At 42.9% G+C, this 14,656-nt stretch overlaps 1 protein-coding gene across 4 annotated transcripts in view; it reads right to left on the reverse strand.

Moving 5' to 3' along the window:
• arhgap12b (Rho GTPase activating protein 12b) overlaps positions 1 to 14,656 on the reverse strand; it is a 297,001-nt gene that overhangs the window by 90,247 nt on the left and 192,098 nt on the right. For all 4 annotated transcript variants that reach the window (XM_038798268.1, XM_038798267.1, XM_038798265.1 and 1 more), the window contains one exon: positions 7,005 to 7,136. In XM_038798268.1, the coding sequence (XP_038654196.1) occupies positions 7,005 to 7,136 (132 nt within the window). The remainder of the gene's footprint in view (positions 1 to 7,004; positions 7,137 to 14,656) is intronic.

Raw genomic sequence — 14,656 nt, forward strand, 5'->3', positions numbered from 1 at the left:
AACCAAATTCAAGATATATAAGGTGTGAATGGCTGCCCTTAACATGAAGGCAGCATTTGTACAGAATGTGACTTCAAAGTGTCCAAGCAAAACTGAAGTCAATGGGAATCGGGGGGAAAACTCTCCACTGGTTGTAATCATATCTAGTAAAGTCGCCATAGTCCCAGATGACCATAAGCTGTTTTCCCCTTTAAGAGAGAGAGAGCTGACTGATGGTGATTTAACCTGCGAATTACCACACCTCAGGCGAGGGACAAGTTTGAGCTGGTGGACCTTCATGAATAACCTCAGCAGATACAGGAATTGAACCTGCGCTGTTGGCCTCGCTCTGCGTAATGAACCAGCTGTCCAGCCAACTGAGCTAACCGGCCACCATATCTTGCACAAAGCAAACAGCCCTAGTTGTTGGAGGCCAATCATCTCAGTCTCAGGACATCACTGCAGGAGTTCCTCAGTTGGGAATTCTAGGCCCAAGCACTTTTGGCTGCTTAATCAATTACCTTCCCTCCATCATAAGTTCAGAAGTGAGGATTTTTACTGATGTTTGTAGTGTTTTGTACCATTTTGAACTTCAGATACTAAAGCAGTCTGTGGCCATATGCAGAAAGGCTTGGACAACATTCAGACTTGGGGTGCTAAATGGTCGTAACATTTGTGCCACATACATGCCAGACAATGACCATCCAAAAGAGAGGGAATCTAACCATCTTCCCATGACAGTTAATGGCACTGCTATCACTGAATCCTTCACCATTAACATCCTGAGGGATTATCATGAACCAGGAACTTAACTGGTTCCTGGTCACTTACATACTGCGGCTACAAAAGCAGGTCAGAGGTTGGAAATGCTGCAATAAGTAACTCACTTCCTGGGTCCTCAAAGCCTGTCTGCCATCTACACGCAGAAGTCAGGACTCTGATGGATACTCTCCACTTGCCTGGATAGGTGAAGCTCTAACAACACTCACGAAGCTCAGTGCCATCCAGATCAGAACAGTTCACTTGACTGGCACCTCATCCACCACTTTAAACATTCACTAAGGCCTACCACTGGCACCAGTGGCAGCAGAGGGTAAGACTAGGGTAAGAGTAGGGCCAGTCAAGGACAGTGGTGGGAAGTTGTGTGTGGAGGCTGAGGAGATAAGCGAGATACTAAATGAATACTTTTCGTCAGTATTCACTCAGGAAAAATATAATGTTGTGGAGGAGAATGCTGAGACCCAGGCTATTAGAATAGATGGCATTGAGGTGCGTAGGGAAGAAGTGTTGGCAATTCTGGACAAGGTGAAAATAGATAAGTCCCCGGGGCCTGATGGGATTTATCCTAGGATTCTCTGGGAAGCCACGGAAGAGATTGCTGAGCCTTTGGCTTTGATTTTTATGTCATCGTTGGCTACAGGAATAGTGCCAGAGGACTGGAGGATAGCAAACGTGGTCCCTTCGTTCAAGAAGGGGAGTAGAGATAACCCCGGTAACTATAGGCCGGTGAGCCTCACGTCTGTTGTGGGTAAAGTCTTGGAGAGGATTATAAGAGATACGATTTATAATCATCTAGATAGGAATAATATGATTAGGGATAGTCAGCATGGTTTTGTGAAGGGTAGGTCATGCCTCACAAACCTTATAGAGTTCTTTGAGAAGGTGACTGAACAGGTAGATGAGGGTAGAGCAGTTGATGTGGTGTATATGGATTTCAGTAAAGTGTTTGATAAGGTTCCCCACGGTCGGCTATTGCAGAAAATACGGAGGCTGGGGATTGAGGGTGATTTAGAGATGTGGATCAGAAATTGGCTAGTTGAAAGAAGACAGAGGGTGGTGATTGATGGCAAATGTTCAGAATGGAGTTCAGTTACGAGTGGCGTACCACAAGGATCTGTTCTGGGGCCGTTGCTGTTTGTCATTTTTATAAATGACCTAGAGGCAGGGCCGGCCCAAGGCACCGGCAACTCGGGCAGTCGCCCGGGGCGCCATGTGCTAGGGGGCGCCAGAGACTCGGGGCCCGCGCATGCGCAGTTGGGCAGGTGCCAAATGCGCATGCGCGGTGGCCGCCCTCCCCCAGGGCGGCCCCCTCCGCCCCCCCCCCTTCGGCCCCACCCCCCAGGCCGGCCCCCCCCGCCTCGGGCCCGCCGGCCCCCCCGCCTCGGGCTCGGCCCCCCCCCCGCCTCGGGCTCGCCCCCCCCCCACGGCCCCGCCCCCCCACCCCCCGCCCCCCCCGGCCCCGCCCCCGAAGGGCGCCGAAGTTCAGCTTGCCCGGGGCGCCAGCAACCCTAGGGCCGGCGCTGCCTAGAGGAGGGCACAGAAGGTTGGGTGAGTAAATTTGCAGACAATACTAAAGTTGGTGGAGTTGTAGACAGTGTGGAAGGATGTTGCAGGTTACAGAGGGACATAGATAAGCTGCAGAGCTGGGCTGAGAGGTGGCAAATGGAGTTTAATGTAGAGAAGTGTGAGGTGATTCACTTTGGAAAGAATAACAGGAATGCGGAATATTTGGCTAATGGTAAAATTCTTGGTAGTGTGGATGAGCAGAGGGATCTCGGTGTCCATGTACATAGATCCCTGAAAGTTGTCACCTAGGTTGATAGGGTTGTGAAGAAGGCCTATGGTGTGTTGGCCTTTATTGGTAGAGGGATTGAGTTCCGGAGCCATGAGGTCATGTTGCAGCTGTACAAAACTCTGGTACGGCCGCATTTGGAGTATTGCGTACAGTTCTGGTCGCCTCATTATAGGAAGGACGTGGAAGCTTTGGAACGTGTGCAAGGAGATTTACCAGGATGTTGCCTGGTATGGAGGGAAAATCTTATGAGGAAAGGCTGATGGACTTGAGGTTGTTTTCGTTAGAGAGAAGAAGGTTAAGAGGTAACTTAATGGAGGCATACAAAATGATCAGAGGGTTAGATAGGGTGGACAGTGAGAGCCGCGGATGGAGGTGGCTAGCACGAGGGGACATAGCCTTAAATTGAGGGGTAATAGATATAGGACAGACGTCAGAGGTAGGTTTTTTACACAAAGAGTGGTGAGGCCGTGGAATGCCCTACCTGCAACAGTAGTGAACTCGCCAACATTGAGGGCATTTAAAAGTTTATTGGATAAGCATATGGATGATAATGGCATAGTGTAGGTTAGATGGCCTTTAGTTTTTGACTTCCCATGTCGGTGCAACATCGTGGGCCGAAGAGCCTGTACTGCGCTGTATCGTTCTATGTTCAGAGTGCACCATCTACAAGCTACACTGCAGCAAAGTCACAAAGACTCCTTTGATACCATCTTCCGAACCCCCAAACTCTACCACCGAGAAGGACAAGGCAGGTGGCACATGAGAACAGAACTACCTGCAAGTTCCCTTCCAAGCCGCATACCATCCTGACCTGAAACTACAGTTTACTTAATTGTTGCTGGGTCAAAAACCTGAAACTCCCGTTCTTTGTGGGAGTACCTACACTGAGTGGACTGCAACTTTCAAGGTGGTGGCTCATCAACACCTTCAGAAGGGCAGTTTAGGGATAGCAACAAATACTGGACTTGCTCGTGACTTTCACCCCTATGAAATAATTTATTTATTTATTTATTTATTTTTTAAGTACTTTGATTTTGGACTGCTCTTTGTCCTTCTCCGTAATGGCCTGAACCTGTGTTACTCTGTGTAATATTTCCAAGATGATTCCCAACTGTCATGTTCTCATATTTCCTTCTACAAAACCGCTACCCCCAATACAATTTTTCCATCTTCATCATTTCTAAATACTCAGCAGCCAGAAATATTCAGCATCTAAACTCTTGCCTTTTTTGAACCAAGTCTCAGTTATCGTCACATCATATTTGTACATGGCTATTTGCATCTGCAAGTCACCAACTTTATTAACTATTCTCCATGCATTTACATATTATATGCACTCTAAGTTAATATTTAGACCTCTTGTGTTTTATATGTTCCCACCTATTTTGTATTATTTATAATTCTGCCTCTCCCAGTCCTCTGTGCACCTTGCTTCTACTTTTGAGTACTACAACTTGGTGCCCAACCAGTCACGAGAAACCAGCTTTCTAATTCAGAATGTATCTTAGATTGGGTGACTTCAATGAAACGCTATCTCGGTGTGCACTTCTTTGCCTAAAATTACAAAACTGCGGGTGTGCACCATACAGATGCTGAATATTTTTACTAGAACAATAGGCAGCCCAGAAAATGATGTTCAGTTATGTGTGATTTTGTCTACATTATAACTGGAGGCATTATATCTGAAAGTCCACAAATGTCACTACAGTTCTATCATACCTATGTGAATTCTCACCAATGCTTTCCATTTTTGTATAACATTTTAAATTAGTTAAATATGAAGGGAAAATACAGTTGACAAAGGCACAAATTACATTTAAGTTATTTGAACAATTAAAATTATGGAAAGTAACTATTATATTAAAAATTAGAATAGCACTATAATGGCTAGGGACTAAAATACAAGTGGTAAAGAAATGTACATTTTTTGTTGAAGTAAATAGTTAATTTCTTTGTTATTATATACCGATTTCAAATAGCCCACGCACTTTTGTTAGATTTCCCAAATGAATTTATTTCACCTGAATATTGTGAGTTTAAATATCTAAAAGCCATTTTTTGAATTGAATGTGGTCCGTTTGAACCACATGTTTGTGAACAGAACAGTTAAAATGCTTTTTTCATCTCCCCTGAGAGCACAGCAGATAAGAGCAGATTCAATTTCAGATACATTGCTCAAATCAATATGAGAAAAATCACATTCAATTTTAATGGTTGGTTTCTTGGTGGGAGGGGGAATACGGAGACAAGGTGCCTTAGGAAGAAAGCAATTGGGATCTTTGGCTTTATAAATAAAGGTATAGAAAGAATACAAAAGTAAGAAAGTTATGTTAAACCTTTATGAATCACTTACTAATCCTCAACTGGAGTATTGTGTCTAATTCTGGCTACCATACTTTCGAAAAGATGTCAGAGAAAGTAAAGAGGAGATTTACTAGATTGTTACCAGGGATGAGACACCAGGGAAGCTGGAATTGCTCTTCTTACCAGAGAAGATTAAAGGGAGATTTAACAGAGGTGTTCAAAGTAATGTAGGATTTTAATAACATAAATTGTTTTTGTGGCAAAAGGGTCAGACTTAAGAAAATTAGCAAAAGAACGAGAGGCAAGGGAAAGAGAATTTTTTTAATGTAGCGACTTATGACCTGGAATTTACTGCCTGAAAGAATGGTGGAAGCAGATTCAATAACTTGGAAGCAGAATTAAATGAATACTTGACAAGGAAAAATCTGCAGGGCTCAGGGGAAAGGAAAGAAGAATGGGATGAACTGGATAACTGTTTCAAAAAGCCGGCACGGATATAATGAACTGAACATTCTCTCTCTATGCTGCATCCTCATATGACCTTCCATTGTACAACTTTACATATGCCATATTGCCATTATGAAAAATTTCAAAGGCTTAACACTTCTGTTAAAATTGTGGTTGAGCAAAAAACAAACTTCGTTTATTACGGATACTCAATTGTGCAGAGGTGGAATAATATTCCATTCAGTCCATGGCCTTGTTCTGCCATGTTTGTGTGCTTTGGAGTTCAATGAAACTCTATCTCATCTGTCGTGAAGCCATTTTCATTGTATATATCCAGCACTGTATTTTGGAGAATGTAAAAATTGTTTCTATCTACAATCAAGGTTAATCTCAGTTTTAAACAAGTTAACTTATTTAATATTTTGTTGCAAAGAAAAATAGGACAGAAAACAATGAAGACTAAGTTGAAAATGCTGGAAACACACGTCTGATAGTGTTTGTAAAGAGAGTAACAAAAGTTAATGTTTCAGATCAATGATCTTTCTAAGCTCTCACAAAAAGTTATTGACCTGAAATAATGTGCGGATTTTATGCTCCCTGTCAGCATAAAAAAAATAAAATTTTAAAGCACATTTTTGGGGACTTGTGGGAGGAAACCGGAGCACCCGGAGGAAACCCACGCAGACACAGGGGGAATGTGCAGACTCCACACAGACAGTGAACCAGGCCGGGAATCGAACCTGGGACCCTGGAGCTGTGAAGCAACAGTGCCCTGCCGGCATATTTGAAGGAGGGGGGGGGGGGGGAGGGGGGGGGGTTTGTCAATAAAACAGGTGGCCTATCCACTGCCTGCTACCCATATCTACTGACTCCCATGTTGGTGGGCAGGGGTGGTAGCAGTCAGCCCACCTACCCCTGGAACTAATGAAACCGTTAGGTGACAATGGCCACTTAAGGGCCTCATCCCGTCTTCGCCTCTAAGAACGTGCAGGCAAGGCAGGAAGCCCATCAGTTTTTACTACATGGGCTGCTGGTGGGCAGGAAGAGGGTTCTATCTCCTTTTGGGGGTTTTCTGTGCCCATCGGAGGCACCCCTCCACAAGATTGCAACTCCCCTAGGTCTCAAAAACATTCAAAACCCCCAGTCGTACCGGAAGTTCAGCATCCATGACACTTCTTTTCCCAGCAGAGGTCACAACTTGATCCTTGTGCTGTTGGGGCTACAGAACTGCCTGACATTCAGGTAGGAAGGTTACTCTCTAGGGTGGGACTTCCTCCCATAGAGGGATAGAAACTGCACTTGAAATCAATTAAGGCTGCCCCTAGCTTATCACTGTAGGGCAGCTGTGTTTTCAGTTGGGGCAATACTGGGAGGGAGGAGGGGGCATTTCTAGTGTTTTCTCTTCATACCTCAAATTTCTACCATCTGCAATATCTTGCTTTTATATTTCTGCCCAAATCATAGAAAAAATGAAGATGATCCATTTATAGTGCTTATCGACACCCCAAAGGGCTTCACAAAGTGCAGTTGCTATTAAGTCAGCAAACCTGGCAATAAATAAGCACACATCAATGTAATTACTTTATAATGAATCAGCATTATGAATTAACCATTCATGTTAGGAACAGCAGTTTTAGGCACTGACCATAAGAAATTCCCACATATTTAACAGGGTGCAGTTTAAGATGCAATTTCCTACCTTTTCAAGGTCCAATTGCCCAACTCCATACGTGCTATGTCTCCAATTTGTCAATACTAAAGGCTCAGTTGGCTTTCTGTCCAAGCTTCTACTTTTACCAACGACTTCTTGTTGCTTTGCTGAGATGTTATACTATTAACACAAAAACAATGAAAGCATGAAAATTACGAAAACTAGCAAAAACTAACACCTTTAATAAATTTGGCACTGGTGGAAAACTGTTAACTCAAGAATGTCCTTCAGTACTGGGCCATGAAACAAATGATTATACTGAAGGTACAGCAAGATGTCAGATTGTTGTTGTACCTTAACCTCTTTTGCCATATTTGTGTGTTCAGTGTCCAAGAAGTAGTTGCATCTTGTGGGAAGATAGGCATCTCCCTACAGCTAGAAAGAGCCCTGAACAGGAATCAATCTTGCGTAGGCTGTGGGCACTGTATCCACTTCCCTTTGTCCTCTATCCGGCACTTGCAGAAAGCTTTCTGCATGCGCTCAGAGATCAGTTGAAACAGAGGACACTGACAGCATTGTCTTCATATCCCTTCCACTGCTGCTTGAAGTTTTGAATCATGCTGTGTTAATACTCAAGGGACCAGGGAGACTTTACTATCACTAGGCGTTTTTCCTCTGCCTTTGATAAATTCAGCACAGACTTCCGTTTCCAGCAGCTGAGATGCAAATAATGAGAGCAGAGATTCCAATGTTTCACCCCATTTGCTGCAATAGTTACAATGATCCTTCTCTGGAACACCAAAATCTCACTAATGCACATTTAATCACAAGCAACAATTTAACTTTTAAGTTGTAACCCTTCTTTATTTATAGCTTTAATGCAAAGTAAGTCTGGCCTCAAGGTCCTTGCTTCCATCTGTCCTGCTGAGCGAGGGAGTCAAATGGGAAATGGCTGGCTTACTCATATTACAAATGGACTACTATATTTTTTATGGCAACCCCTGCAGAGAATGGGATATTTGAATCCAAGCGCAAATGTGGACAAATAGACACTGATCGTATGAGTTGGAATGTAGGCTAGTGTTTTGTTTAATACGTCATGGTCCTTCAACTAGGTTTCTTAAAAAACAATCAAATATATGACATATACTGCTTACAAAGTACATTTCTCTTCCTGCGAACAAAATCGTTTCAAGCAGAGTACAAATCATCAGTTTTACAGCATATCATTCTGTTTCCGTTCCTAAAAGGAAACATCAGTTCACACATAGCCTTTAGCTATAAGCTTTTTCAAGGAATCTCAAACTAACAGTTCAAATGTAGGACTTGAAAACAACTTAAAGAATTCCATTCACATGAAGCAGATGATAATTTGCACACATCTGGTTCTTTGCGCGTCTTCCCTGCAGAGCAGGAACGTCACTGTGCAGCACTTGAATTGGTGAGCAGGAAATTATTGGTAGGCATGGGACTCAAAGTGTTTTTAAAAATTTGAATCTTTGAATCCTCGCCGAATTTCATCAGCAAATATGGGTAAGTGGACACTGGGTTGAAATCAGTCAATGCTGACGTAAAAATGTATCAAACAATATCATTGAGCTTTATTTACCCAAAAATATACTTTATTCATAAAATTTGTAAAGGTACATTGCGTGAAGTGCCAAATAGATCAGTTTCTCTCAGTACAGGATGTGGCACCCTAGGATTCCTAACTGTTTGGACAAATATAGGTTATATTTACAGCCTGCATTTATATTTCATGTCAAATATTCTCTGATGCAGACAGCTGGAGGGGTTTTACATAGATTCCAGTCCCTCGGTGTACTATGGCAGGAGAGCCTTGGCAGCGTCCTCTCCTACAGAGCCTTTCTAGCGACTGACTCAAGCTTTCATGCATTCTTCAGTATATAGTTGCAGACCTGGAGTATGCCAGTCTGCAAGACTCCTTCATGGATAGCTCTTTACACTTGCAGCCAAGCAAGTTTAGAGCAGTCCAAAGAGCAACTTTCACTGAATTAATAGTCCTCCAGCAGCAGGTGATGTTTATCTCAGTGCATGTTTCTGCAAACAACCCATAGAGTAGAGCTGCACAGGATGAAGACAAAAACCACTATAATCACTTTGCAGACTTGCTGTTAAAAGGCTGATTTCAGAAGGAGGTAGATGACTGTCCACTCCCCACCACAGCAGCCTCGGGGGCAGCATGCGGAGGCAGTGAGACTTTGGGTATGAAGGAATGATATGACATGAAGGGCCTTATTTACCACCAGCCAAGCTTGGTTTTGGTGCTTGCTTGAAGGTTCTGCCAATGAGGCGTTCTGCCAACTTACTTTGACAGTTTGCTCACTAAGCTGTCTCTTTGATTCGTACAATGTATTGTTAGTCTTACGCTCTCCAATAATAAATTGCTGCATAATACTACCCAGTGCATGCATTTTAAGGTCAATATCGTTTGGTTTTGTAAAATTGGCCTTCTAGAAAGTGAATCCACGGAAAGCAATGGGTCCTGACAAGAGTCCCCAGTTTTGCACTTGGATCCTGCGCGGACCAGCTGGTGGGTGTGTTCACCGACATCTTTAACTTCTCCCTATTCAGTTCGGAGGTTCCCACTTGCTTCAAGAAGACCACCATCATACCAGTGCCAAAGAAGAACCTGGCATCATGTCTCAACGACTACCACCGGTGGCCCTGACATCTATTATCATGAAGTGCTTAGGGAGGTTGGCCATGCAACACCAACTCCAATCTTCTAGATTGCCTTGATCCACTGCAACAACCGGTCCACAGCAGACGCTATCTCCCTAGCCCTACACTACATTCCTGGAGCATCTCAACAACAAGAACACCTACATCAGAATCCTCGGTTCCGCCTTCAACACCATAATCCCAGCCAAGCTCATATCCAAACTCCAAAATCTAGGACTCGGCGCCTCCCTCTGCAACTGGATCTTCAACTTCCTAACCAACAGACCACAAGTTGTAAGGATAAGCAACAACATCTCTTCCATGACAATCCTCAATACCAGTGTCCCCAACGCTGTGTACTTAGCCCCCTACTATACTCCTTATACACGTCTGACTATGGGGCAAAATTCAGCTTCAACTCCATCTACAAATTTGCTGATGACACAACCATAGTGGGTCGGATCTCAAACAACGATGAGTCAGAATACAGGAGGGAGATAGAGAACTTAGTTGCATCCTATCTCTCTGCATCACAGCTTGGTATGGCAACTGTTCAGGCCAAGGCCGTAAGAAACTACAGAGAACTATGAACACAGCCCAGTCCGCCTCCACCTCCAATCCATTGACTCTGTCTACACCTCTGCTGCCTTGGGAAAGCGGGCAGCATAATCAAAGTCCCCTCCCACCCCGGTGATTCTCTCTTCCAACCTCTTCCATCAGGCAGAAGATACAAAAGTTTTAGAACACACACCAATAGATTTAAAAACAGCTTCTTCCCCGCTGTTACCAGACTCGTAAATGGCCCTCTTATGGACTGAACTGATCTTTCTACCCTGCTTCTCTACAGCTCCAGCACTATATTCCATTTAAAAAAAAATCTTTATTCTCCTTTTTCACATTTTCTCCCCAATTTACACCCAACAATAAACAATAATCAGTAACAAATATGCAAATCCCCATATCAATAACAACGATCCCATCCTCCCACCAAACCCAAAACATTCACCCACATGTTCACATAAACAACTGACAAAAAGGAATCAGGAATCCCCCATAGCCCCCATTAACACCTATCGCCCCCCCTCCCCCTCCCAACTAATGTTCGATGTTATCCAGTTCTTGAAAGTGCATAATGAATAATGCACATGAATTGTAGAATCCCTCCGTCCTTTCCCTCAGTTCAAACTTAACCTTCTCAAGGGTCAAGAATTCCAACAGATCCCCCCCACCACGCCAGGGCACAGGGTGGAGAGGCTGCTCTCCAACCCATCAGGATCCGCCTTCGGGCGATCAACGAGGCGAAGGCCTCCGCACCCGTTTCCAACCCTGGCTGGTCTGACACCCCGAATATGGCCTCCCGGGGGCCCGGGTCCAGTTTTGTGTGCACCACTTTAGAAATTATCCTAAAAACCTCCTTCCAGTAGTCCTCTAGCTTGGGACAGGACCAAAACATATGAACGTGGTCAGCGGGGTCCCTCTGCAATGCTCACACACATCTTCTACTCCTTCAAAGAATCGGCTCATCCTCGCCCTCGTGAGGTGTGCTCTGTACACCACCTTCAGCTGTATCAGCCCCAACCTCGCACACGAGGTGGAGGCATTCACTCTCCAGAGCACCTCACACCAGAACCCCTCCTCCATATCCTCTCCCAACTCTTCCTCCCACTTTGCTTTGATCCCTTCCAGCGGTGCCCTCTCCTCCTCCAAAATAGCTCCGTAGACCGCTGACACAACCTAGCACTATATTCCATATGCTTCACCCGGTGTCTTATGTTTCAGTATTTACATTGTGTATTTATAAATTGCACTATGTATTCATGTATGGAGTGATCTGCCTGTACTGTATGCAGATCACTGTACCTCAGTACATGTGACAATCAAATCGAAGGTGTAAAACAGGATATTTGGGATGGGGCAGTAGAAAAGAATAATGAAAGAGCTTGACTTTTAAGAGTGGGTTCAAAAATCTTTAAAGACTGCAGTTCGGTTAGAAAAGGTCACAAACGGTGAATGAGAGTCAAACATTTATGCAGAGGAGAATTAATAATAACAATAATCATCATCGCTTATTGTCACAAGTAGGCTTCAATGAAGTTACTGTGAAAAGCCCTTAGTCACCACATTCCAGCACCTGATCGGGGAGGCTGGTACGGGAATTGAACTCGCGCTGCTGCCTTGTTCTCCATTACAAGCCAGCTATTTAGCCCAGCGTGTTAAACCAGCCCCTCGAATTATGTACAAAAGCAAGGAAGGTATCATCAATTTGAATTAATGGGGAGCGCTGTGTGCAGTTCTGGGCCCCATTATTGAAAGTATGCTGGTTAGACCACACAAATTACCATGGTCACCGTGTTCTAAAAGGATATAGAAGAACTGTCACTTTGCGAGTTAAACTGAAATGAATGCTAATGATTGGCATTTTTCAAACCAGGAATGCATTAAAGCTTGGGGCAACACAAGCTCAATGGGAAAAGGCCACAGTCTAAGTTTCCAAAGAGCTGGAAACTGTGGAAAACACCTTGGCTGTATGCACCCGAAGTTCGACATGAAATGTGCATTGTAAATATAAATGTACAAAGAGTAATGACGCACAGCAGAGTGCCACAAACTGTACTGAAAGAAACAGAACTGTACTGCACTCTGATGTCAAAACAGAGAGAGAGAGGAAGAGGTTACTCATAGCGAAGTTATTATACTATGCAGCGATCCCTTATGTTGATGTCTATACTATCAATGTTAAAATTATTTTGCACAGGTATAAACTATGACTGAAATAACTAGTTTCCATTAAGTGACACGCATTTCAATTATCTTATATCCCAAACATCCCAAAAGATTAACATGCCTTTCAAATCTACATTTCCAAATAACATTTTCGTTTTATAATTTCAGGTGCCCACGTTAAAGGTAACAGAACTTCATAATTCTCACTGTACACCTGCCTTAATGTCAAATACGATAATCACATAAGATCCAAATTTACTTATCCATTCAAGCACATGTTTAATTCTCAAAGGTTTATACTAGTTTGTGAAGTAATTTGCCACATTTTTCTCTGCTAGTCATCTTGTATCCTATGAAACTATAGTTGTGGTGTCATTGACAAGTTTAGAGTTATTAATTCTCTGAATTAACTTTAAAGGTTTACAATCGAGGCTCTGCAGTCACTCTCTTGTGCACAAAGACATTGATGCATAGAACTCAGCTGTGTGGCAGACTGAATCCAATATATTGTTCCATTCTGCTACACATTAATGGTCCAATGTGCAATACCTCTTTGGCCCAAAGAAACAAAGATGAATTAAATTTAAGCTTCTCCAGACACTTTTTCTCATGTCCAAAAAAAACAACCAGCTTCTATAGACAAACACACGCTTCCAACCAAAAAAAGGTTAATATTACACTAAAATTAGTACTGCACTGTGATTTGGGTGAATAAACCTCTTGGCTCTCACCAAATATAGGAGAAATCTTATTCTTATTCTCTAGATCACTTTAATATATGACCAGGTAGCACCTTGACAGGCCACGCTTCTTCGATACTGATAAGATTTCTCAAGAAATAAAACAGAACGGAAAAATAAACACCACAAATCTTATTAAATTACAGAACTTTATTTACATTACCTTGAACCAACAAAAATACTTCAAGTGTTCTACATATTAATGCTCAAGTTCGATTAATGTTCATAATATAAACAGAGAGAAATTAGGTATTCACTGAGTGTTCCTTTCAGTCCCAGTTTGTCAACTATCTACTGAGGCAGAAATCTACTATCAAAAACCAAAAATATTATACCCACGCTGTTTTGCGGTATAAATTTAAATCAAAGGAATACCAGAAAGATCACAATTAAATACAGCTGTTCGTCTCGGGCAAAGCCAAACTTTGCAGTTTGGTTTTCAGGACCTGTAATGCAGCATTGTATGTATAGTAAATGCCTCCTTCAAGCCCAGTTGCATCATTCCATCATCAAGATGGATTTGGCAGTAAACACAAATTAATTTGTGTTATAAATCCACAAGATAAATAAAGTTTACTTCAGGTGCCCACAGATCATGTTTCCAGTTATCAAAAATACAAAATATGGTCTTTTATAATTAAAACACAATTTGTTGTACATTGACCACTACAGTGCTATGATCTAAAGATGCAAAAATATTATTTTTTTTTAGCATATCCCTAAATATACAGGTTTTACTTGTCCTACCTTCAAAACTGTACAATGCATACAAATCAACATCATTTTCATTAGTCAGATAATAGCTTAATGGGTAAACTTATAGGCAAATAGTGGGAATTATTCAAACAAGTATTCGGTATGAGATAAAGCCAGTACAAATAATAGGGAAATAACTTTGCAGCGTGTGTTAGTAACTGGTCGAGAGATAGGAGACCGAGAACATTCCCTGATTAGCAGGATGAAACAAGTGGTGTTCCACATAAACATACTGGGTCGTCAGAATTTCAGTTCATGCTAAGGGACGTGCAGTTGCAGTACAGATCATTCAGCCATCTAACAATGGTGCAATGGGTTTGAGGGACAGAATCACCTTCTTCTGTTCCCCAAGTGTTTTTTAAGTATTTTTATTGAGGCATTTCTAAATAAACATCAAACACAACCACAACCAAGATCAAAAAAGATAACAAACAGGAGATCAGATCAGATCTAAATAAGTAACCAACAACTGCAGCCTGCTCTCCCTACCATAACCACCCCGCCCCCCCACCTTTTCTGCCTCCACCTTTTTTTATTAACCCCAACCCCCACCCCGCCAACCCCACTGACTTAGCTGTCCTGAAATGATGGGCGAACCCTTCCATTGACCCCCTTAAGGCGAACTTGATTTTCTCCAGCCTAAGGAAATCCATGAGCTCGCTCACCCACAACCCTGGTTTCCGTGGCTCCGAGTCCCTCCACCCCAACAGGATCCGTCTCCAGGCTACCTGAGAGGCAAAGGCCAGAACATTAACTTCTCTCATTCCCTGGACTCCCGGGTCTTCCAAAACTCCA

This window comes from Scyliorhinus canicula, chromosome 5 (genome assembly GCF_902713615.1).
Source record: "Scyliorhinus canicula chromosome 5, sScyCan1.1, whole genome shotgun sequence".
Classification (NCBI taxonomy): Eukaryota; Metazoa; Chordata; class Chondrichthyes; order Carcharhiniformes; family Scyliorhinidae; genus Scyliorhinus; species Scyliorhinus canicula.